At 55.3% G+C, this 25,665-nt stretch overlaps 1 protein-coding gene across 2 annotated transcripts; it reads right to left on the bottom strand.

The window, feature by feature from the left end:
* Positions 1 to 2,687: 2,687 nt before the first annotated feature.
* Positions 2,688 to 25,018, bottom strand: LOC128134311 (proton-coupled amino acid transporter 1-like). 2 transcript variants are annotated; one of them, XM_052771913.1, is made up of 11 exons: positions 24,927 to 25,018; positions 21,021 to 21,168; positions 20,200 to 20,290; positions 18,929 to 19,017; positions 18,594 to 18,689; positions 17,891 to 17,975; positions 15,584 to 15,802; positions 15,245 to 15,343; positions 13,598 to 13,764; positions 7,422 to 7,591; positions 2,688 to 4,235 (listed from the first exon to the last, which is right to left on the bottom strand). In XM_052771913.1, the coding sequence occupies exons 2-11, from the start codon at positions 21,161 to 21,163 to the stop codon at positions 3,967 to 3,969; spliced, it is 1,428 nt and encodes a 475-aa protein (XP_052627873.1). In that variant the 5' UTR covers positions 21,164 to 21,168; positions 24,927 to 25,018; the 3' UTR covers positions 2,688 to 3,966. The 2 variants fall into 2 exon arrangements, with proteins under 2 accessions (XP_052627873.1, XP_052627874.1); XM_052771914.1 differs by lacking the exon at positions 24,927 to 25,018 and adding an exon at positions 23,982 to 24,845.
* Positions 25,019 to 25,665: the final 647 nt, after the last annotated feature.

Below are 25,665 nucleotides of genomic sequence, written 5' to 3'. Positions count from 1 at the left end.
TCACCCTGCTGGCTTCCCACCCTTGCTCCAAGATTGCCGCAGTTTCTCAGCAAAATGCACCGCTCTTTCCCATAAAGCAAACCCAAATTATTCTTCCCAGCATCAGAAGCAGTGCAAATAACAGTAATGATATTTTCCTTTAGACTTTTAACTCCCTAGGGTCTCCTCGGCTGGCAGCCACAGCACAGGGGAGGGCAAGGGCAACGGAGACGATGCTTTGCTAAGTGACACCTGGGAGAGGGCAGCCTCAGTAAAGCCATTTCATAGAAGGGGTGCAGCCCTGCAGTGTTCAACCCTCGGAAGGAAAGGATGGTCGTGGATCCAGCCATGGTGACTCTCCACAGGCAAAAATACCCCAACCACCAGGAGCTGCCTGTGCTCAGCCATTCCTCCCACCCTGGGGTTCAGGTGGCCTCGGATCCCCCTCCAGCGACCACACTCCCCATCAGTCTGCATACTTTGAGACTTTTCTGTCAGGGCTTCAAGAGATTAACTTTTTTTAGCACTGATTACCCAAACAGCCCTGCTGATGACACACCGCAATGGCATGAATTATTCAGCAGTGTAAGGATAAGCCGAGCTGCAGCCACGCTGGCATGGCACCCAGCCATCTCTGAGCATAGGCCGGCTTTTCCTCCTTTGATCTCTTGGGCGGATCAGCAGCAGCTCAGCATCCACCACACTGCAGCCATCGGCACATGCCAGGCTCTTTTTTCAGCTGCGGCCCCATTTTTGGCATAAAGCAGGCTGCTGGGTCCCAGGACACAGCCAAGAAGCCAAGGCACAGCTTTGGTGGGGCAGAGAGAAGAGCCAAGCCCAGCAAGCCCATAAAGGTTCTGCCCACAACCTACTTGCACAAATGCATTCAGAAGAAAAATTGTAATTTTCAGAGCAGCAAAAGTGAAACACTTTTATTTGAAATCCTCAGCAGAAGCAAAGTCTTGTATGCTGCTGCAGGGGTGGGAAAAACACAGGGTCTGACCCCAGCTGCCTGCTGGGCTCCAGGTCTCCTGCTCTCCCATGGATGCTCCCCCCTCCCCAAGCCCTTGTACTTGAGTAGTATTTGCAAAAAGGAAAAAAAGAAAGAAAAAAAAAAAAAGCGATGAGTCCCAAAAGTTGTAGCATGTCCACTGTCATTAATGCCACACCACTGCCCCATCCAGCCTGGCACAGTGGAGTCCCCCCTTGGAGACGCCCAGACCTGCTCCAGACCCGGCCCAGGCCCTGCCAGGTAGTTTTACACCTGCCTCATGGAAAAGAAATCCCCATCGCACATCCCAGACCCTTTTCACATAAAAAATAGATCATATTTATTGATTAAAGTAAGATACATGATTCGGGTGCAGCACCAGCTCTTCCACTGGGCAGCTACACACGCTGTACACTGATAATATCCATAGGCACAAGACATGTACATTAACCATTCCTATATTTACACAGACAATTTCCTTGGTTAGAGCAGCCTATGATACACAAGTGTCAAGTTTTCATGTCCATCAGGTCCTGTGTCAGGTCATCCTGGCTCGGCAGAGCCCCCATCTCCAAACATCCCCTGCTCACCCTGATAAAGGTGAAGAACTGCAAAAAACATTTAATGCTGCTGTGATATCCCAGTCTCCTTGGAAATGAGGTCTTCACCGCTGACTGCAAAATGCGTTTGGATGTTAGGAGCCCTGTCAGCAAACCCACTGACACCCAGTGCCAGGCTGGGGACATGCCCTGGCACACAGCTGTCCCCCAAAACACAGCCAGCCTTCTCACAGGGTACTGACAGAGCTGAGGGCAAGCATCAGACATCCCCTGCTCCTCACAGCATGCCCTCCTCTGCCAAGGGTGACATTTCTGCACTCAAACCCAAGCCCCAAGGGCCACGTCAGGGTTGGTACAGAGCAATGGATGTGAATATTGCACTTTTCCCATCCGCGGCATGCCCTAGAGCCCCCCCCGCCCCCGCCAGACCTGGGTGTTTGCTCTCTATCCCCATGGTGTCCTCCAGATGGAAGGTATGACTTAAAGCTTTGGTCTGCTCATGACCAAGTGATGCCAAAGCGTGCCAAAACCTTCACCAGCACAGACTTGGAGGAGATGAGGTGAGCACCAAGAGACACAGCAAGCAGGTGAGGGACTGGAAAGGAGCAGCGACATGGCACAGACCTACCCTGCACCTGGCTGTGGGTCCACATACCAGCACGGGGCACCCAAAGCAGAGCTAGCAAAGGGGACACAGTGCAAGACACTGAAACACCACACATAGAGGAGGCAGGCTGCAGGGACGCCGTTCTGCACAGCCTTCTCCTCCCAGAAGCAGGTCAAACACCAAAAATAACCCCAAGCCTCACTCACCCTCCATCAAAGATGGGAATGCAGCCCGCCAGTGCTATATTTGCACTCCTTTCCCACCACAGCCAGCAGCCTTTGTCCACACCCAGGGAGACACGGCTGTATGGGATGCGGGGATAAAGGCTCTCCGAAGGAAGCCACCGCGCTGCCGGCATTTGGGAGATGCTGCATTAGCAGGGAGGAGTTTGGCCCAGACACAGGGTTGCAGAGGAATGGATCAGCCAAAAGCTTTTCGCACCACTAGGAAAAGACATCCCATGGAGGATGTATTTGCTCTCTTGTCTTAAAAAAAAAAAAGAAAAAAAAAAAGAAATCCAGCAGAAAGGCAAGGAAACTCTTTAGGCAGAAAGGCAAGGAAACTCTTTAGGGAGGAAGCTGGGCTCACCAAGAAGAACGAAAGCAGCAGCATAGCGGGGACAGTCCCTCCCAGGCATGCACCAGCCACAACCCAAGAAGCAATAGGAGCACAGGGAGAAGTGCCAGAGAGCTGCATCCTACCTGGGGACAGGAGCTGAGGTGGAGGCAGAGGATGCAGAGGGAGTGGGACCAGGAAAGAAAGGGTAAAAAAAAAAAACCCAAAACAAAAAACCACCACATTATGGGGTTTTTGTATGTGATTTGACATTCAGTATCGGCCTGCAGATGCAGATGGAGCGTGCCGGGGCCAGCTCGGGCACTGTAAACAAGGTGATGTATTTTTGCGGCGTGCGGGCAGCATGCGGTGACCCCCAGGGACACCGCGTCCCACACAGAGAGAGGGCTGCCAGCCAAAGGCAACCGGATCGGACCCTTGTTAGGGCAGAGACCATTTGGCTCTGTGCACACCTCAGTTCTCTAACGCTTCTGAAAGCGACACGTTAGGTATGCGTGCTAGATGGGGAAAAAGAAGTGTCACTACTGAAAGCATGGGCCAGGGATCAGCAAATCCTCCCAAGCCAGGGAGGTGCCGTGCCCGGTGCCCAGCTCCAGGCACTGCTCAGCCCCCGAGGCGGCTGGAAACAGAGCTGGAGCACAGCAGGACCCAACGCCCACGTCTGGGGATCCCACTGTGGGAAAGCTGGGGGGCCCCAGGGTGCTCCGCACCTTGGGCTCTGCCCGCTCTCCCCACAAGGCTGAGGTGAGGAGGCAGCTCCATGCTCTCCGACCTGAGCTGAGGTTTTTCTGTTGCTGTAAAAATAAAGTGCTGGGGAAAAAAAAAAAAAACAAACAACTGGCACAAAAAAGAGCAGTCCCTGTTCCCCGTCCTGACTGAAGGGACGGGGGAAATACAGAAAGGTTGGGATTTAAAAAAAATAAAATAAAATAAAATAATCTACATCCACAGGATTCCTCACCTCTCAAAGTGACTATTTACACAGGTACTGAGGGGGCTGTTTTGCTGTATCACCTGCCCAAAAAGCCCCCAGGGAAGGCACTGCCCCAGCCCAGATCCCACCTCCCCAGCCGGAGCCCAGCACGGGACCCTGCTGCAGATGGGCAGCCGCGACGGTGGGCAGCCCCGTCCTCTCACAGACCAAACCCACCACGTTTCCCGAGAGGGGAGACCGTTCCCAGGAGATCAGCAGCGCCCGGTGCCCGTGCACCCCCAGCACGGCATCCGGAGGGGCCGGCAGGGCAGAGGGACCGTTACTGCACCATGGTACTGGTGGTGTTCACAACGGCGGCAGCGGGCGCTGCCAGCTCCACCAGCGCCTCGTACGTCCCCACCACGAAGCCCACGAAGCCGAAGAGGCTGATGGCGACGTCCTTGGCGATGACGAGGGGGTGCATGCCTTCTGCGTAGTAGGTGGCGATCTCCAGCAGCGGAGGGAAGATGAGAGCCAGAGCGCTGCTGCTGACGGAGCCCACCAGCGAGATGACGATGTCCAGGCGTGGGATGAGGATGGCCAGCACGCCTGGAAAAGGAGCAGACACGATGTTAGCGCTGCCAGCTCCCAGACAGCGGAGACCCTCCTCCCCCGAGTCAAAACAAGCAAAAACCCACCGCAGGGATGCCATCTGCTTGAATCAAACCTCTGCCCTTTTCCCTGACGCAAGAGCTTTGAAGACGTGGCTGCATATTTTTCCAGCAACTCCTCTCCAACAAGCAATTAAGCCGTTGCATTGAGTTAACAAAGCGCAGCATGCAGACCAAACCCTTTTTGTTGCCCTGGGCACCACCACAGCGAGCTCCAGGGCTGAGCGGGATGGGTGCCCCGGCAAACAGATGCCGCTGGCAGAAGAGCGGCTGCCGGCATCCCCGGCCCCCTCGTGAGAGCCAGCATTCCTGCTCCCCACACCTGGGGAGCTGTAAAGCCTCAGAAACCCCATAAAAGCAGGAGACAGGAGGAAAAAGCCACCTCCCCCCACCCCGAATAAATTCGTGTGGTTTGCATGTGTTTAGAGCTGCTCCAGCAGCCGAGCACCTACGGCACAGCCCAGGGGAGAACGTTTGTTAGGTAAAAACTACAGCCAAGGAAAATCCCCCTGGGAGACTTCTGACAGCTCACGGTTAGCGGTGCAAACTCTGGCATATTCCTGCTCCCCCTCCTCCTGCTCAGGGCCAGGGGAGGACAGAGGGATGGTGCTTTCTCCTTCCAACCAGCCCACAGCCACCACCGCCTCCAGGCTCCTCTCAGAGCACCATAGTGTTGGTATTTGGGGAGTGGATCTAAAATAAAGGATTATCAAGATCCCGTTTTGCAACCCGGAGCGGTGCCCCTCTGCACACTCATGCACCAAGCAAGCTCCCCATCCACGGCAACCTTGGCACTCAAGAGCATCGCTGCTGCTTTTTGGTCAAACAAAGCCTGAGGAAAAGGCAACCAGAGCTTTGCACAACAGAAGAGCACCCTCTGGCAAGCAAAGCAGACTTCAGCACTTAATAAGTGACCAAGAGAAATAAATTGGTTTATTGCCTTGAAAGCTCTGCTTAGAAATAGGAGACACCTAGAATCGTGGCAGCTACAGCCTCGGTGGAGAAGGGATGTCTCAGGGCTCCTTACTGGAGGGATTTGTTCACTCCCTGGCAATCGGCTACAGGCAAGAGAGGCTGTTGGAGCATCCCTGAGCCAAAGATCACCCACGGCACTGCAGGAGATGGAAGGCTTGGGAGACTGACAGCAGGCAAAGACACAAACAGGAGATGCTCCTGCACATCGCCACCACTCCAGCCCTGTAGTCATCTGGATAAGCCTAGAGACGAACCATCCCTCCACCATGGGGAACAACAGCAAACGTCCCTGCTGAGCTGACCTGGAGGAAGTTTATCCCAGTGCTCAGCCCTGCACAGAGCCAAAGGTGCGCTCTGCCATGTCTCTGCTGCAAGCAGCATCCCCGCTCCGGCACCCTGTGGTGAAAGCCGAGCAGCCGACCGCCAACAGCATCCTCAGCCCACCCCACACTGCTCTTTGGACTCCAAGTAAACAAAATTATTAACTCCCCTCTAAACCAAGCAGAACTGAAGCACCAGCTGCAGTCCTCAGCCTCCAGGGGCAACGGTCGTGCTTTCCACAGGTATTAATTCAAAGGGTTTTTAAGTGTGCTGGTTTTGAAGTCTAAGCTTAAAAGACACCCATACACCAAATTGCATCCTCTCTTTGGAAGCCAAAGCCATGATGCGGGCTTGTTCTGCAGCCACGCAATCATCCGATGAATATTCATGCAACTCCCCTAATTACTTTTATCCTCACCAACAGCCACAGTGATCTCTTACATGGAAGGGTAAGGGGAGGAGGTACAAAGGAACCAGCATCCTTCCACCAACACCTCTGCTGCCTCCCTACCCCCAAACAGGAGGGTACAGCCACTGCCGGTGCCTAAAGCCATCCCACCACTCCAAGCCTTTGCTTCCCTGGACAGGCACACCCCAACGCCCTCCGGGAGAGGCTCCCATCCCACAGGCAGGCTCCGAGCTCGACCACAGCACCAGGGTGGCCAGAGCACGTGGTCCAGCACAGCAGGATTTCATCCCTGCACCATCCCTCCAGCTGCAGGCATCGAGGCAGAAAGTGCTTCAGGAACTCAGCACAGAGGAGATGAGGCTTTGTCCACCTCTGTTAATGCAGCGCTTCTGGCCCATCATTATCAAGAGCCCAGAAGCCAGCAGCACCCTGCTCTCAGCCAGCTCCACCACCCTTGGGTTAGCACCACGCTCCTCTCAAACCCAAACCAAAGCCAGGTAGGATGTGGGGCCAGGTCCCTGATGCTCAACTCTGATGCATCAGCAGCATCAAGCCATGGAGAAAAGCTCTTTTTCAGCAGATGATGCCTGGGAGCTCAGTCAAGCATCTCAGCTGTGCTGATAACAGCAAGGATTTAGCCTTCAGGAATCAAAGCCAACCAAAAATCAGATACTCCTGCACCTGATTTGCTCCACATCTTTCCCAAAGTTCCCCCAGGCTCGAGCCCAGCAGCCTGCTCCACCACAGCCTCACTGCAGGCACTAAACACCTTCAAGGGAAAGGGACCATTTGAGGCTGATCCAGCCAGACCTGCCCTGTGGCACACGCTCCACACCCCAGCAGACTGCCACAGGCACGCTGGGGCTTTGGTTATGGGTCATGTACCATTGTCAGTTGTCTTCTGCTGTGCTACATGCTGCAATGAACGTGTGCGTATGAGGACACCCACTCCCTCACGGTCAGTGACCCCTTTGCAACCATGCCCCCGTCACGCAGGCACGAGGAGCCCGGCTGCACGCTGCCTACAGAAAACAGCCTCCAGTCCAGGCTGCCCTGGCACCAGACCAGGTGCTGGGAGTGTTTCACACAAAGCTTGGTGGGACCCGATGTCCCCCAAAAGGCCCGAGGCTCCACGGGGATCTGCCACCTCAAAGTGATGTGGGAAGTTTACTATTCCTCAACTGAAAAGACCGGTCCCATATGGAGGGGGCAGAGGACCACTGCTGCTGCTCCTCAGAGGCCACTTTAGCCCTCTGGCTTGCATTAGCAAGGGCCAGGAGACTCCCTGCTGTGAAGGCTTTAGCAGCAAGGTGAGGGGCAGCAGGGCGAGGGGCAAAGGCTCTCAGCACCACCAGCCCACAGCGGGAAGGAGGTGCCACGTCCTCACAGGAGAACTCAGACAAGCCGCTTTCTACTCACAGGTCACGCTGACCAGGGCCACCCTGAGGAGCAGGTTGACCAGCCAGCCCCAGCGCTCCGACACCCGGGCGACGAGGGGAGGGATGACGATCTCAGCGGGCACATAGAACTGCACGGCGTACGTGAAGAAAATCCCGAAGGAGAAGAGCAGCTTGACGGCTTGGTACAGCCTGCAAACAAGAAGGAGGAGACCCGGTGAGACACGCTCTTGCTCCAGCCCCACGGCATCAGTGGCAGAAAGTAGAAGGGGAACACTCTGCCAAGAAGGACTTTTGTATGCCAACGGTCTGCCCTCCTGAACGCTCTCCTGGAAAATTAGGGGTAATGCATTCAATCCACAGAGACCTTTCTTGCGCAAGAGATAGCAAGGAGACAGCACAACCTCCAAGCCGCAGCAACACATGCCCCCACACCTAATCAGAGGCTTTAGTCCTGGCTTTGTGTAAGGAATCATTGGGCCAGGAGTTGGGCCAGCAGCCTCTCAAGTGCTGCTTCCCCTTGGGAAAACTCATGGGCACAGATATTGAGAGCTATTTGAAAAAAAAACAAAACAAAAAAACCACACACCCCCAAAAAAACCAAAAACAAGAAATATGTAGGCTCCGTACCACCCTCTCCACTTGACCAGGCTGGACTCTGCAAGGTCTGCAGTGACACAGGGCGGCCTTCTTCATGACTGTCCCCCACAGACAACACCCAAATACCCACTAGCACTGGTACTGCCAAGAGCCTGCAATCCTGACTTTTGACCAGTGACCCAAAATGAAGTTGCATCCATCACCCATCCCCAGAGGTTCCTCACCTTGACCTTCACTAACAAAATTTCTGAGCTGAAGGAAGAAAAAAAACCTCCTTTTCTCCTACTTGTAACCAGCTAGATTTTATTCTCCATCTTGAAACAGGAGATGAAGAATATCTTAAAATAGGCTTATCAGCTGCAGCCATGAATATTTCACAGATTTCGATTACTGCTTGGCTTCTGAGGAGGGGGAAGAGGACAGTACCGCCGGGATAAGTCTGGGCTTACAAAGCAAATGTGATGCAAACGTCACCATCGCCACCTGCAACTCAGCCTCCTCCATAAAACAAAAAAGAGTAGCTATTTTTGGAATGCTGCATAATACATGTTTGGGAGGAAGACGGTTAAAAGAGCAGTTTGGGCTAAGCAAAAGGAAGGCAGAGTGCAGACAGGCTGCAAACAGCACCTTAGGCTTACCCTGAGTCAGATCTCACTACGTCCTAAATCCTACAGCAATGCAGCAGGAGGCAAGTGTGGCTACAGGAGAGCACCTGTCAAAAGCCACATCCCAGCACCATCTCTGCCCTCAGCTCCCCAGCAGCAGAAAAAGCCTCTCCAAAAGAGGAGCGATATCTAGTCACATCACATATGGTCCTACCCGTTCCCCAACTCAAGACATGCTGACCAAGTAGGAAACACGGGTCCTGGCCATACCACTTGGGTAAATATGAAGTGGATCCAAGCTGAGGAAGATATCTGGCTCCTCCTGCCTTCTTAACATGCCTTTACCTTCTTTGGGTCCAAGCCAGCGCCCCTCTGTATGCTGGCTCTCAGCATCCAGCTGCTACAACAACAGTCTCAAACCAGAGAAGTCCAAGTATTCACATGCAAAACAACTTTGAACACTAGTGGCAGAGTTTGGTGGAGTCAAACATTTCCCGCAATCATGGGGGATGGAGTTATGGATCACCTAAGTGAATAGGATGTTATGCAAGTCCATGGGACCAGATCAGATGTATTCGAGGTTGTGGCCAACATCAGCCTGAAGCCACTTTTATCATCTTTAAAAGAGCAGGGTGATCAGGGAGAAGTCCTGCTGCCTGGGAAGAAGAACATATCCACTTTCAAGAAGGATGAGGGAAGCTACAGGCTAATCAGCCTCACCTCGATCCCCAGAAAAGTATGGGCTAAGTCCTCCTGGCATCCATTTCCAGGCACATATTGGACAGGATGAACAGCCAGCAGGGATTTGCCAAGGGGCAGTCATGGAAATATCCTCACTGGTGACCTGGATGAGCTCTCGGCGACCCAGAGCACGCTCTCAGCAAGTTCCCAACAAGACCAATTTGGAGGGAATGGCTGACACACCTTGGAGCAGAACCTAAACAACATGGTGGCACGGGCAAAGTTCAAGTGTAAACACAAAATCCCGCACATGGGAAGGGCTGGGGCCCGGCTTCCCATCCGGCCTGGAGAACAGGACCTGGAAGTCTTGGTGGGCAGCAAACTGAACATAAGCCAGCAGCAGGACCTTGCGGTGATTAAGGTCAATCCCATACCTGGCTGTGTTAGCAAAAGCATAGCCAGCAGGTTAAGGGTAGGGATTACTCTCCTTTGGGGCTTGTGAAGCTGCATCTTGAATGCTGTGTCCAGTCTTGAGACTCCCAGGACAGGACACACATTGACCTACCAGAGCAAGTTGAGTGGAGGCTACTAAGATAGCTGGGGCTCAAGCACATGATGTGCAAGGAGAGGCTGCGAGACCTGGGCTCATTCAGCATGAAGAGAAGGTTAAGGGGAATGTTATTACTGTCTTCAGCTACCGAATAGGAGGGCATGGAGAGGACAGAGACAGGCTCTTCTCAGAGTTGCACAGCAGAAGAACCAGGGGCAATGGGACAGAGCTGCATCCCAAAAGGGTAGTTGAGCACCAGAACAAGGGCCTGGAGAGGTGGGCAACCTTCCTCCTTATTGATACTCAAACTTTAAGTTGGCCTTGCTTTGAGCACATGAGTGGACCGGGTGATCTCGCAATGCCCTCTCCAACCTAAATTGTCTTGTGATTCCATGGACAAACTAAGGACAAAGTTATCACAGAGTCCAGAGTGCGCCCACTCAGCCACACATGACTTGAGTGCACAGTAGCCTTGAGCCATCTACCCCATGGCCTGCATATCTTATCATTGTATTTTCAGTTAAGTGATGCTGTAAAGCCATAAAGTGCTCCAGGGCAATCCACGATTAAGAGGTATTATTAAAAAAGGTACAGAATAAGGTTGGGTACCAATGCTGTACAGGTCAGGAACCAGGACAACAAGCTCAAAGGGCATTTTAAATATCAAGAAGAGGAAAAGCTCAAGCACTAGCCTTGACCCACAGAAAACACAGGTCCACACAAGGCCCTGAAGAGGCACTGCTCTGCCAACCACAGCAATTGCCTGCTTAACCCAGAGAGCCACACCAGGCCATCCCAATAAGCTGCAAAAAATGGCATACCCTCCTTTGACCGTAAGCTCTGTCATTACCTACCTCCAACTGGCCATACGCAACCAAACATCTTCCCCCTCACTACAGCATTTCTTCACTCTTCAGATGGTGGGGTGAAGCAACCCTTCCGAAGATGCGAGGAAGGATTTCTGCATAGCAGTGCGGTATTTCGGAGGCCGTGGTTAGACCTGGGCACTGGGAACCGACACACTCCTCATTTGAGGAAGCTGCGGTTATAGAGAAATGAAGCTGGAAAAGTCCTTAGTCATCCTGTAACTCAACAATTCCCGACATGTTCATCGAATCTGTTCTAGAGACCTCCGGGCAATGGCTACAGCCAAGGAAGAATGCAGCATCTCTGCCACAATGCTCACCTTGTCTCCCACGCTGCAGGCAAACCCATGACTTCTCACCCACAGCCATTATAACCAGCTTCTGCAGCCCAACACCTTTTACTGCTGGGGAGAAAACCCACAGGCAAAGCAGGATGTGCAAAACACTCATTTCAAGAGCAAGTCTTCACCCATCACCTACAGTTTACTGCATGGGAATACAGCGGTCAAGGCCTTAGCCCAAGTACCCTAGCCCTTACTTTAGATAACCCATTTCCAAGTCCAATATTTACAGCCTCCATTTAATGTTCTGCCAGGAAGCAACATGCACAAACACCTAAGTGTTTTGCTTGCTGAGTCACAAGGACCACAGCACGCCTTCCCTGCAGGCAGCCTGCAGGAGCCCTGCCACGTGCCCAGGCTTCCCCACGTGCTGCTTCCAAAGGGCTATTCTCTTCTCACTACCTGAAAAACCCTACAGTTTTTTTCAGAAAAGTACTTTTGACAGAAAGCGTGGATGCTCCTAGAAACATGCATTTGAAATAGGATCTTTCTGTAGCCTAGCAAGTCACAGAAATCCCATTACCCTCTTCTAAGGGAACATCATCCTTTAGAGCAAACAAAGCTGAGATTTCCTGCAGAAGCCCCTTGGCCACATTACAGGTCAGCAGAAATCGTTGCAGGCTGTGGTGCGACCTGGTGCCCTGCAGAGCCCAAGACCTGGATCTGACCTGCTTTCCACCTTCAGGAGAAGCAGCATCATTTCATCCCCTCCACACCTCACTTTAACTTGCTGAGCGGATGGGATTCATGCCTACTGTGCCTGGCACGGTGGGATTCAGATCTCCCTACAACACAGGCGGTTTTTCCACCAGTCCCATCCCTCCTCGCTGAGAGCAGGGACCTGGCAGAGCTCCCAGCCTCTGCAGGGGACAAGGCAGGGCTCTTGGCAGGAGCAGGACCTTCTGCCACACCAACATCCAGCAGTTCAGTCACTACACAGACCCAGCATGAATGAAAGTCCATGCACTCAAACTGAAAGAAACCCACATAGCAATAACTAAAGCAAAAACAGGCTCTACTTTTTTTTTAAATCTTTGCTTTCTCCAGAGCCCCAGCTGTGCAACTTTACAAGGTCAGCATGCAGAAGCCCACCAGTGACTCAAGATTTGATTTCTGCCCAAATCCACTTCAACAGTGGGGAAGAGGCACCAAGTCATGCTGCACAGTGTTGGGCAGTTGCTAACAGCAGAGAGGACAGGCTGGGGAGGGGGACAGGCACCCCCAGTTCCAAATCTCACTCTGGTCTCTCGCAGGATTTCAAGCCAGAAGAGACCTCAAAGAGAAACTGTTGAACTTCAGAGTGCTCCTAAGCAAACCCGGAGAAACTGTGTTGCTGCAGGATGGTTTTCCAAGAAGCCTCGTGGCATCAAAGCCAACCCTCAGCCCCAGCTCCACACCAAGGCACAGGAGGTGCTGCCGTGCAAGTGATACCTCTGCAGCGCGTACAGAAGAGCTTCTCTCCAGCTCCTCCTCACCTGTCAGCACCATGTCCTGCCACACAGACACCCCAAAGCAGCGTGTCATAAGAAGCAACAGAGATGGGTTTTTTCAGGACTTTCTCAAATAATCTCAAGCGGAGCAAGCTGGAAAAGGCATTTGTTCTTGATAATTTGCACGCTCCACTCTTCTTGTCCCAAAGGCAAGAGAAACTGTTTGCGTTTCTCCTCTGGGATGAATATGGAGCTGTGACACTGCGCAACCACTCGTGCCCAGGGATAGACCAGCAGGCAGCCCGACCAGCTGCTGCAACAGCCACCAGCCCCAGCAAGAGGAGAAATAACTCCTCCCAGTAAGCAGGTACAGGGTCAGGCCACGTGTATTTCCACAGGGCTCCAGCCAGCGACTGGAGCATCTCGAGAGGCCTCGCCAGATCCCAGAGGAGGACAGACAGGTTTGGGGACCTGCAGAGCTCACCCCCCATGGGAAGGAAGGAGTATCCTCATGGCACCAGCGCTCGCAGGCAAAGCGTTGGCTCGAGACAAGCCGCATCCAGGCACAACGCAGAGCCCAGGAGTGGGAGTTTGAGCTCCAGGACTGCAAACAAGGAACGCAGCCCACGGGTGCAAACATCAGATCTCACCCGCTCTGGGAGCTCCCAGCTTTGGCTTAGTTTTCCATGTGCTTCATTTGGGGAAGAGGAGCAGTTTTTACACTGTTCAACGACCTTCTGATACGGCCGCATGGGGACTGTGTTCAACATCTGCCAGCCAGCACGCTGCTTAGCACCCAAAAAGATGCCACAAGGCTCCAGGAAAAAGGCAGGAGCTGCACCTACCCAAGCAGAGACCACCAGGGACCCTGAGGAAGCAGCCTGAGCCATAGAGCCAAGACCAAGCTCAGACACCACAGCAACAAGCCTCTCTCCACGCCATACATCAGACAACCCTTGTCAAGCTCCTTTGGATGGTTTGGCTATGGCACAGTTGATCCTTCCCCAAGCTCACCCAGATTAGTTCTCCTAAGGAACAACGTCCCCTGCTGCCCCCTCTCCCACCTCCCTGGCTGGGACCCTCCTTCCTCACCCCCCAGCCCCTCCACTCCCTCCGGGGACTCACCAGCAGTTGGGCAGGTTGAGCGTTATGCTGGCCTGAATGTCCGCCCTGAAGCGCAGGTACCCCAGGACGCTCAGGCTGATGTACAAGATGGTGACAATGGTCATCCCCACGTACAGGATGACTGGGAACTGCCGGGGGTTCTTCATCTTGTTTTCCAGAGGCAGCACCTGGGAGAGGAGGAGGAGGATGACGACTGAGCAGCGGGTTGCCCCCGTTCCTCTATACCCCTCAGCCCTGGAAAGCAGGAGGGGCAGCCCACAGCCAAGCACAGCCCCCCATGCCAGGGGAGAGGATGGTCATACGTGGAGCCTGGAGAACCCAGCTGAAAAAGCTGCTGTACTGGAAATCTGATTACTGTGCTCCCATTTGAGACCTTCATGCTCGGCATGGCAAGTCTCCAGCAGGGTCACTCATGCCCTTGTCTTAATGAAGGGATCTGCTCCCTCCCCCTGGCAGGAGCTGTGCCCATTGGTGCCTGGCATCTTGGGGCGATGCCATCGGCCCCATACCTTGGTTGCATTATACTCTGCACCCCAAAACAGCGCAGCCATGCCCGCTGGGACAGGCCCATCATGTTACATTGTCTTACTTTCCCCAGCAGACCCCAGAAAGACCAAGACACTTTCTCCTCTCCTATCAAGTTTGTCCTGATAGGTTTCAACCAGGCAGGACAATAAAAAAAAGGAAGGACAGAGGCAAGTCCCTCACCTCTACACTACTAACGCTTGTTTTCAAATACAGGACTTCAGCAAACATTTTTATAGCAGTCCTTGGGTGGTGGGGATTTCAAGAAGAGACACAGTGGCAGAGCTGGTGGGGAGGCAGGACCAGAAAAGCTTTTATTTGCTAGTCCACCTCCAAGTCATGTGAGGAAGAGACTATTTGTGCCTCACTGCCAGCAAGAGCCCTCTGCCCTGGGCACAGCATTCAGTAAACACCCCTCCTGTAATGGATTTGGCCCTCTCCAGCCCTTTGTTTACACAGCCAACTTATATTAAGAGATGAAAACATTTTTTCCTCCTTTGAAGGGAGCTCCTGGAAACAACCCACAACATCTTATGGAGCCATTAAGCTCTCCACCCACCCACCCAGCTTCTTTCACAGACACAGCCGGTCTATTTACAGCATCTTGTATGAGAGCCACATGCAAATCCAGCCCCACAGCAGACTGGGGCCACGCAGCTGCTGAAGGGAGATCTCGGTGCCTCCACAGCAGGGTGGGAAGGAATGGATCACATTTTTTTGTGTCGCGCTTTTTGGCCTCCCACTTAGGCAGCTTCAGGATCCAGCCAGGTAACAAGACTCCGGATGATTCCTCATCCACCAGTCAACCAGCAGAGCCAAAGGCAGCTGCCAGTGCGATTCCCAGCAGAGCCCAGTCTACTGCCAGATACAGCCTCCTTCAAAGGAGCAACCAACCTCCTGAGGTTTGGAGCATGTGCTCCTCCAGCCTCAGATGGAAGCAACAGGGTTTGACCCAGGAGATAGCCTGGAGGCTAAAGCTAACAGCATCATCCAGAACTTGAGCTACTGTCAGAGAAGTTCATCTGCAAATACAGCTGCAACGCAGAGCAGGTGCTGCGGCAAGCCCGAGCACAGGCTGAGCCTCCTGTGCAGGCAGCCCCGCTGCCACACGCCGAGACTTACCACCCCGATGCCTTCGAAAGCAAAGATCGCGGTGCCAAAAAACAGAGGGTAGGTCTTCCAGGCTGCTGCTAGAGGCAGGTCACTGGGATCAGGAATGTCCTGGAAAAAAGCCCACGCAGAGTTCAGATGCGGGGACGATAGGGAGGACCTGGCCTGCTCCCATCGCTCCCTGTCGCAGCCCCACGCCACAGGGAAAGCCCTGCGGAGCAGAGGGTAACCGCCGTGCCCACAGGAGCGAGCAGCACCCCACCGCATGCAAACACCCCACTGTCAAGCTCCCTCCACCTGCCAAAACACGAGACATCACAGAAATGACAGAGGGGAGCCATACATGCATACCCTGACGATGTACTGGTAGATCACGACGAGGCTGCCAAGCATGGCCACGTTGGCCAGCATGGAGAAGATGGACAGGACCTTGAGATTCTGGATGAACGTGAGCAGCACCACGAAAGGCAGGAGGGAAAGCATGTATAGCCGGGAGTCCATGGTGGGGGTCATGGCCACTGTCCTGTTCGAGTTGCAGTCATTGGTGGTCCCGTTTGCTGCAGATATGACCTGGGGAAGCACAGGAAGGCTTGATGAACTGCATCACGCAGGACTGAGAGCCATGGATCTTGGCAGCCCATCCCAGATGGATCGGAAACTACCCCATCAGCTCACTTTCAAACACAGCTAGTCGATTAAACTCAAAGCAACATGGGTTTTCAGGTAGTTTCAAAGCAAATCCTTGTTACCTTGCTAGGAGCAGAGGTGGGACTAGCTACGGCATCTGAGCCGAGAGAGCAAAACCTGCCCAAGCCCAGGCTTGCTGAGCACACGAACCCAGCAGACAAGCGCACCAAGGGCAGAGGTTGGTTTGCGCTGCCCACGCGGTCAGTTGAGAAGAAAGAGGCGTTAAGTGCTGTTTCCTCAAAAATGTTTTTCCTCTTGCTGCACCATGTTACACTCAACGTCACACACCCCTTCAGTCACCCAATGCCCTGTTCCCATGCAAGGACATCTGGAAGCTCCTGCTGGCCCCCAGCTTCACTTTCTTCATGGAAAATCATCCTTTCCTTGGGGTCTTTCATTCCAAAGGCACTCTAGGTCATGTGCTCGCCTCTAGAGACAGTTCTGCCCCAGGAACCGGGTGGCTGAGCCCTCCCTCCCAAGGAGCACGGGCATGCTGTGGATCACCAATACAACCACGACCAAGCTGGTTCAGGAACCAGGTGCCATCTGGCCACTGCAGCAAAGGGCTGCCCCAGAGGAGAGGCCAAAGAGCTTCTGTGCAAATCAGCATCCTCCATGGGAGAGGGCAGCACAGAGCCACGCACCCACAGGGCAGCGCTGCTCAAGCCCTGGCCCACCCTGCCTCTCCACGGTTTGCTCCAAAGCTGTTTTCCAAACCAGACCTCTGCCCAGCACAGCAGCACCTAGCCCAAGGTACCACTTGCACCATTGCTCCCCATCTAACACACTATTCCCCACAAATAGAAACAAGAAGAAACAAGCAAGAAACTCCCCACTCAAAAAATTCCAAAACTGAAGCCAAGGGGTTTCCCAGCTGTGGCCTAAAATGGGCTGGATTTGCAGGTTTTTGCAAATTTCCCTTATGGCTTGAGCCAGCCTTCAATCTCCGCTGCAAGGGGCCAAGCAGAAAGAAGCCCACCGTGAAAAAGCAGCAAGTGGCCATTCGTGGGGAGCAGGGGGCCAGCAGCAGCCCAGCCCCGCACGCTCGCCCTGCTCGCTCCTGCTCTCAGGGCTGTTGGCGTCAGAGCACCGATGTTCACCCATTTACTCCTCCCGGCCATCCCACAGGGCAGCACAAAGGGAATCTCCTCGGCTGCTGCTCCCGGAGCAAGGGCAGAACCCATCCACCCTCTGCCACCCCCCCTCACTGCCCCAGGAACCACCTCTGAAGCTGATGGGTATCAGGGAAGAGCTGATGAAGGGCACGGCTGCGGTGGTAGTGACCGGACCACTGCTGCAAGAGCAGAGCAGGAGCACATGGGGGAACGATGCTGACTGGTGCCTGCGAGGCACCGAGCTGGTGGAGGCTGGGAACAGGGACTCATTATTCCCAGTTTCTTACAGCACAGGAGCCAGCCAAGCCGTTCAGGGTTTCTGTTTATTTCCTCCTGACACCTGGCAGAAGGAAACTCTTTCCCTAAAGATGTAATTAAACTCCAGAGCCACAGGATGAGGAAAGAAACAGGAATGCAAACAGGTCCAAGAAAGGGAGAAGAGAGGTTCATGGCAGGTCCTGGTACCCATATGTTGCCATCAACAGAGAGTATCAATAAACTAATTAACTGAGGTGGGCAGGACATCAAAGGCACAGTCCCTCTGCTGTCACCTCACTCCTGCCTTCCCTCACTAGGAACAGCCCCCACTTCCCCTGGGCGACACGGATGGCTCCAGTGCTTCTGCACGTGGAGCAAAGTCACAGGGACTCTCAGAAAAACCTGCCCTGTTTGAACGGGAAAACCAATCCTCCAAAATACCCAGGCAGAGGAGCAGTACCTTCCTGAGCAGCATCAGCTACAGAAACCAGACCTTTGGTGGAGAACAGGGCCATGACACAGGAGCTAAGAACAACGCAGGCACCTCCACACCCCCTCTTGCCTTCCCCTTGCTCACAAAGGAAGGACTAACTCTAACCTGTTTCAGATTGTCAGCCAGGAAGACAAAGTAGACGCAGCAGAAACCCAACTGAGTGATGATCAAGAAAAGTCCCACTACACGCCTAGAAAAGAAAAAAAAAAGACCATTTGTTAGCCAGGCCATACAGAAATAAGAGCCCACTTCGGTTGCTTGGGGCTGCACTCAAACACTGCAGTGATGCTGCTCTCCCCAGGGCTTGAGGTGTGCAGGTCAGAGCATGCCCAGCTCGCTTCTCCTCAATGATCGGGAGAGAGGACTGTATCTCCATCTAACCTCACAGACCTCGGGCTCCCTGGTCACAGGAATGGGTGGATGTTTGAGCATCTGATGTGCAATGATCTGTGTGACATCCACAGGGCTGGTAGCATCCCTGAGAGCAGCCATTAGATATGCTCAGTGCCTAACAAGATGGGCCAGCACTGCAATACATGTTATTTACCCCTTTGTTATGCTGCAGAGACTTACTTCCCCCCCTCCTTTAGTATAAGCCATATCTGGTTGGGGACAGGACTGGGTCAAAGACCTCAGTGTTACCCCCTGGGGGACACTAAGCACTCAAGGTAGGTGAGCCAAATAACATTTTACGTCACTTGTGCTCATCTGCCGACACAGCTCGGAGACCAGCCAGCTCTTCTGTCCCAGCTGCAGCACATGCTGGGCTTAAAGACTAGTCCCCTGCCTGGAGCAGGGGAACAGGTACCTTCCCCAGACAGCATGTGTCCGCAGCCAGGCGCTGGGAGTTGACTCCAGCCCATACATCACGGCACCCCCGTAGTCCACAAACTGTTTCTGGAACCTGTGCAGAGAAGAAAGAGAGAAGGGATGTCACATCAGCCCTGTCTGCTGGTTCCCAAAGCAAATGATGACATTAATGTGAAAACAGTTCCTGTGAAATAGCCCAGAAGCAGTTCCTGACTTTGAGGCTTCAACACAGGCAACTTGCTGCTAGGACACTTCAGCAAAACCACAGGGCTTCTTGTGAAAGAAGGAAGAGCCGTAGGAGCATCAGTGCCAAGAAGGGGAGTTGCTCCTTACCTGTAGCAGAAGTGATGGGCACATTTCACCAGGATGCCCATGCAGTGCACAGCCACGACTCCCATCACCACCAGGCTCAGAGGACCCAGCTGCAGGGGAAGAGAGGGGGAAGGCTGCACTCTGATGGCCAAAGGCAGACCTGCACGATGGGTTTTACTTCCAGACAAAACCCCACGGGCTCCATGAGCCGAAACACGGCTTGAGGCTGAACCGGAGCTCAGGTGCTGCTCCCAGGAACCAGCCCCTCAGGACCAAGTAACCCCACAGAGAGCCACGAGCTTGGCAGGAATGATGCAAAAGCAGCAAGTTGGGGCAGTTTGGGTTTAACAAAGTGCTTCCAGGATTGTTTTTCAAACTATCTTGCACATCCCTACTACACAGGTGACAAAGAGGTCACGGTCTGGACAAAGGAAGTTGTCTTTTTAATTATTTTTATTTTTCAATCTGAACAATGGGAATGCTGCGTTGCTGGGCAAGGAAACCTGGAGCAGAGCAGCGAGGTGGTCCCACCTCTCACACAGGTGGTAGTTGCTCGAGCATGATGCAGACACAGAGGAGCTGAGCTTTGGGACAGAAGCTGGGGGGAGATGTGACAGTGGCCGGAGGCTGCTGTTTGACCTCCAAGCATGACCTCAGCCCTCAGGCAGCAAAGCTGCATCACATCCACTGATCTCAACACGGCCAGAGCTGCAAGACTGGGCCAGCCTACGTGAAACCCCACAGAGGGAAGCATGCCACCATCTCCCATCACCAGCCTTAACCGCTGACTGTCGGGGCTCATTACATGCGTGCTGTGCTCGTAGGACCCTCAGGAGGCACACAGCATGCTCAGCACAGACCGACTGGGACAAACCAAGGTGGAGGCTGTGCTGAACCTGCCATGACCAGGGCCAGGAGATGCCACCCAAGCGCAGCACCAAGCATTTTGGGAGAAAGGGGCTGATGCCACAGGGGCCAGGGAGGTGACACCCAGCTGGGTGCGGGGGCATGGACCCAGTGCCCTGCCTGACCCCAGCAGAGGAAACCGCAGCCCTGACTCACGCACTGAACTCACAGAGATTAGCCAGCACAACGCAGGATTGGCAAGAACAGTCTCAGCAGCAAATGAAGCAAACCACAGAGCCCCGGGTGCAAAAGCTCACAAGCCGACAAGCACCAAGAGGCATCTCAGCAGGGAGTCAAGCCCTAAGACTGGCCACGCAAGCGGCCCAACGCCCTGAGGTCACTCTGCCCCACGAGCTCCCACACAGCAGGGCTGAGAGCTGCCTTACCAGGATGCCGGCGTTCTTCACAGCCAGAGGCAGCCCCAGCAGCCCTGTGCCAATATTCCCCTTTAGGAGGTGGATCAGGGTCTGGTACCACCTGAGGGAGAGAAGAGGCAGAGATGACCATCAGCAGATGCCTGCATCCAGACCACACACTGTCTCAGCCCTCGGTTCATACTGCTCAGGGTCCAGCAGCTCTGAGCTGCTGCGGGAAACGCACATGGAGGTCTGGATCCTGTCCCCTGACGCTAGCTCAGCCCAGTGGGACTGAGGAAGGACAGGAAGCAAAGACTCAACAAACAGATTTTGGGTGGGCATTTGCAAAACCGGCTTCAAGGCAAAACCCAGCATGAGCGCAGCTCAGCACCAAGGGGCTGCACAACAAGAAAGTCTCTGAGTTGAAGGGATGGGTCTCCCTCAGCATCCTCTGGCCACCTGGGTGAATAAGGCATGAGGAAGCCCCTGGGGCATGGCTGCAACATGTCCATGTATCCTCTGAAGGTGGACATGCTGTTTGCTCACCACAGCTCCCCACAGAACCAAGCTGGAGCAGGGGAATATTGGGAAAAGCATCAAACGCTGCCCACTGCTGGTGAGCCCAGCTTCACCAGAGAGCAGAGCGCAACTGGGGCAGCTGCTCACTTGGTGCCAGCATCCCAAACAGGCAGGACCACAGCTCTGCCTTTGCCATCCCCAGGAGAGACTCCCCATAAAACCACAGCTCCACCATCCTCTAGCAAAGCCAGCAGGCAGCAGAGAGCCACCGTTACCTCCTCCACCCTCCCCAGGTGCTGGGCCAGCCCGGGAGGGAGGGAAGCATCACTCACGTTGTCCCGTTGGTCTCCCCGAAGCGCTGGTAGGACTCAGGGTGGGCGAAGCCGTTCATGCCACCGGGCGGGCTTCCCTCTGGCGTGACGTCCGTGGAGCTGTAGTCGTTGTAGTCCTCACTGCGGAGGCGCCGGGTGGACATGGTCCCTGTGGAGGGAGCTGCATTAGTGGTGCCCAGCTCGACATCCCCCTTCCCAGGCTCCTTGGGGTCAGCCATCGCGCAGAGAGACCAGCTCGTACTGCCGGAGCAAGGTCTCCTTCAAGGGCTTTTATACAGCAATGTGCTCCCGCCCAAGCAATCACTGGGCTGGCATGTCCTAAGGTCAAAGGTGCATGGCACATTCCCACTGGCTCTTCCCGCAGGCTCGTGCCCCTGTTTCGGGCACACCCAGGCAGGACAGGCTCGGGATCCTGCAAGGCAGAGCCTGGATGCAACCCACTTCACGTCAGGCAAGGGATCTGCGTACCCCTGCTCTAAGGGTGGCGAGCGTGGCACCACAGCCACAGGCAGCGGGGCAGGGAGGGACATGCTGGCAGTGTGTCTCAGCCCTGGCACTCGGGCTGTCAAGCGGATGGCCAGGAAAGAGCAACCGCTTTTAACCCACAACAGTTTGCTGCAAGGGAACAGCTTGCTCATGCCAGGGAAGGGTAAGTTTTCTAACTTCTCTTTTTTTTTTTTTTAATTGAAGACTTTTTATTAAAAAGAATTTTTAAAAAATTGATTATGGTGCATCAGGTGGGAGCACAGCCCACAATGACAGGAAACCACCCGCCCCAAAGTTTTCACAGCCACGGAGGTGCCTGGGGAACTAAGGGGCTTCCCAGGATGAGGCACCTGCGCAACCTGGAGCCCTTGCTCCAGCGAAAACCCCAGCAGGGTCCTGCAAGCCAGGAGCACCAGCACAAGCCCTCACCAGGGACACAAGCCTCCTGCCTTCCGCTGGAAAGCAGTCAGCTTGTTTAATTCCCACATGTGCCCTGAAAAGCTCCTGCTGCTTCTGCACAGCCTGCTGCTCCCCTCCCAAAAAAAGCCTTTGCTTCCTCCAGCCCCTCAGCCACACCCAGCACCCCGAGTACCCATCGGGAAAGAGCATCAGAGGGAGGGAAATTATCTACCAGGCTCCTGCCACACAGCCTGGTGACTCAGTCCCTGAACCATGGCTCCTCTGGGGTGTCATGCCCCAGGCATCACCACCACCCCAGCAGTCCCGGTCCTCCCCAGGCACTGGTGGGGAGACAGACCAGGGCCGAGCAGATGCAGCAGAGAAATATCGCTACCACAAACGGGCTCGTTTCCTGCCAGAGTGCTCCTCGGGCGCCTGACGGGTCACGCGAGCACCCACAGGACGCGGCCCCGGCACAGATCTAAACGTTTGGCTGTGCAGGAAAAGCTCAGCCCAGGCTGCTCTGCTCCATCCCCAGAGCCCCAGCACCACTCTCTGCAAACCTGGCTGCTACATGCAAAAACAAGCCAAGAGCTGCAATCGCTGGGGGGGTCCAGCCTTGCAACCAGAAGGGAAGCAGGGAGGAAGCGACTTTCCTTGACTCTGGATGCTTGCTCCAGATCCAGGCTGTTCGGGAGCAGTTACTCAGGCCGCAACAACGCTGCTTTATTTCCTGCAGCACCAGGCAACACCAGCAGCAGAAAGCAGGGCCAGTTGGTCCCGTGCAATACCAGCCTCCAGAGCAGCGGTGAGCCCGGCTCGCAGGCAGGCACTCCAGAGCTGAAGGCAGCACACGCATCACTCTTGCACAGCCTCCTCCCTCGCAGCCAGGCCACGTAACTATGTCCTGAACTGGCTCCGCCACAGGCAAGGCGATCCAGCGAGGCAGGGACCAGGAAAAGCGGCAGCATTAGTTTACACAAGGAAAGCATTAGAAGCTATTTGTCATCAGTGACAGACCCGAGGGGCAGGGGAGAGACTTGGGAGGCTTTGCATAGCACCAAAGGCTGGTAGTGGGCAAGGACAGCAGGCAGAGGGGGTGGCAGGGTTGGGTCAGGCATGGATAACCCTCCCCAAAGATGGCCTGCACGTTATCTGAAGTACCCAACAGTGACATCCTCCAGATAAAGCACAACACGGTTACATCAGTCCGCCTGATCGCTCCCTGCAATTTTTTTTTTTTTCCCCCCAAGCAGGACCAGCTACTTTTTGCTTTGAAGAGCCAGGGAAATGTGTTCATCATGACTTGCCTTCTTTGTGCCTGGATTAAAGGTTGCATAGCAGCAGGGAGCAAGCACTTGGCTCCCCTGCTGTCAACACAAAGAAGCTGCAAAACTTGTCTCATCCACACAATTAATATTTCAAACTGAACCAAAACCCCAGTACATCATTTCCTCGTCATTACAAAGAGCAAAGACAGGAACAGCCACATTCGGTTTCCACTTTAAACCCAATTCCTTGGCCACTTTCATGCACTTTTTTTTTCCCCTCCCTACGCATACAAGTAATTTCATCATGGTAAGCAAAGTGCCTAGGAAAGCTGGGGGGGGGGGGGGGGGTAGGGAGGGGTGTAACAGCTATTTGTCCCTTAGAGTGACAACCCCACGCCAGAAGCAAGATGCAACTTGCTGCTGACCCTGACAGCTCTCCCCAGCTGAGCAGGAGCTGCGTGCAGAACAGGCAATGTGAAATCTTCCAGAAAAGTAAGCTGCACAGCAAAACTCACTGTCGCTTCCCATCAAGCGTGTTGAATCCTTTATTTCCAAAGCGCTGCTCATAACCCATCTCGGTGTGACGCAAGGAAGAGCTGGCGCTGCCAGATCCCCCTCCCACCTTGCCCCTCTCCCCTGCCTACAGGGAGGCTGAAGCCAAGCCCCCTCCCCGGGCTGCCATGCCCACACCAGCACGACACCTCCCAGACACGATGGCCATACCAGCTGTGTCCCCACAGCATCGGTCCTCTCATTCCTGTGTTACCCAGTGCTCCCGCAGCCCCAGATTCACCCCCAGACTCACCTTTCCAGCACTTTGCAGCACGGCCTGGTCCCCCCAGCCCGGCTTCTCCCCACAGGGAGGCTGCTTGGCACAAACCCCCCACCAGTCCCCACAGCTCCCCCACACAGGAGCACGGCCGCACCCCGCAGAGCGTGGGGCTCCCTGCGCCCTCCAGCTTGCCCTCCCCGCAATGCCACACAGCACCCCGCACCCTTACCAGCACCTCACACCTTGGTGCACGCTGCAGGGGGCTGTGCCCCCACACGCTGCATGGCACCCCTAGACACTCCGAGGGCAACCCCACGGACTGGCAGCACCCCTGCAGGGCACTACCAGCACGTACCCCTGGGTACTCATGCAGGGTCTAGGCAGACCCGTACACTCACCTGAGGCACCGCTGCAGGCTGCCAGGACCCCCAGGGACCTCTGGGCACCCCTGCAAGCTGCCAGCACCCACTCAGGCTCCAAATATCCACACACATACACATGGCCACGTATATGGGCTACCAGCACCCCCAAGCTCCCCTGAGCACCCATGCGGGCTGCCAGCATGCTTCTGCACCCCTGAGCACCCATACCTGATGCCAGCATCCCCAGGGACCTCCTCGGACCCACGCAAGCTGCCAGCACCCCCCACGCTTTGAGCACCCCCCTACACACCCAGCCACGTACAATGGCCACCAGCGACTCCCCGGACCCCTGAGTCCTGTCACTGCACCCAAGCTCCCTTCAGCATCCACCCAGGCTGCCAGCTCGCTCCTGCACCCCTGAACACCCACGCGGGCTGCCAGCACCCCCGGGACCCCGCGCACCCACGGGGGCTACCGGCCACCCCGCGCACCCTGCGGGCTGCCGGCGCCTCCCTGCATCCCTGAGCACCCCCGCACGCTGACAACCGGCTGACAGCCCCCTCCCGCACCCCCACAGCACCCCCACGGACCGACAGCCCTCCCCCCGGCCCCGCACCTCGCCGCCGACCACCCCACGCCGCGCCGCTCGGCCCCCGCCGGGCCCGCTCCCTCGGCCGCGCCGTCACGTGACAGCCGGCTCAGCTGACGGCGGCGCCCGCGCCTGCGCACGGAGAGCGGTGAAGGCGCGGGGCGGGGCGAGGTGCGGTGGGGCGGGGCGGGGCGGGGCGAGGCAGACGAGGGGCGGGGCGAGGCAGGCGAAGGGGCGGGGCGAGGCAGACGAAGGGGCGGGGCGAGGCGCGGCGGAGCACTGCGGCGCCGCCTGGCGGGCGCGGCGGTGGCCGCGGGCGGGCTGCGGGTCGCGGGGTCGCTGCCACGAGTGGGGCAAATGCGGGCACGGCTGAGCCCTGACCCCCTCCACGCGTGGGCAAAGAGGAGCATCCCCCTCCCCCAGCGGGGCTATTCCTTGGGCAAGGCCTGCAGAGCAAGGCAGGCTGGCGGGCTTCGGGGAAATAGATGGTCGCTGGGATGAGCGACACCCTCAAGGACTCCCAGCGTGGGCTGTGCCCCCCGCGGGCGGGGGGCTCTGTCCCTGTGTCCGAAAGCAGCGCCTGCAGATCCCCGCTGTGCCCCTTGCCTCGTGGCTGCTTACACTCAGCTCTTCTGGCTGCAGCATCCTCCGCCGCTGCCCCCAGCCCAGCCCCAACACCACTTTTGCTTCCCCCAGCTCAAAACCACATCCCCGCTATTTCAAGGGAAACAAATGTCACCCCCAGCACCAAAAAGCACCAGCTCCA

This window comes from Harpia harpyja, chromosome 20, assembly GCF_026419915.1.
Source record: "Harpia harpyja isolate bHarHar1 chromosome 20, bHarHar1 primary haplotype, whole genome shotgun sequence".
Lineage (NCBI taxonomy): Eukaryota > Metazoa > Chordata > Aves > Accipitriformes > Accipitridae > Harpia > Harpia harpyja.
The sequence above is the reverse complement of the archived record's forward strand: the minus strand, read 5'-3'. Positions and strand labels throughout refer to the sequence as shown.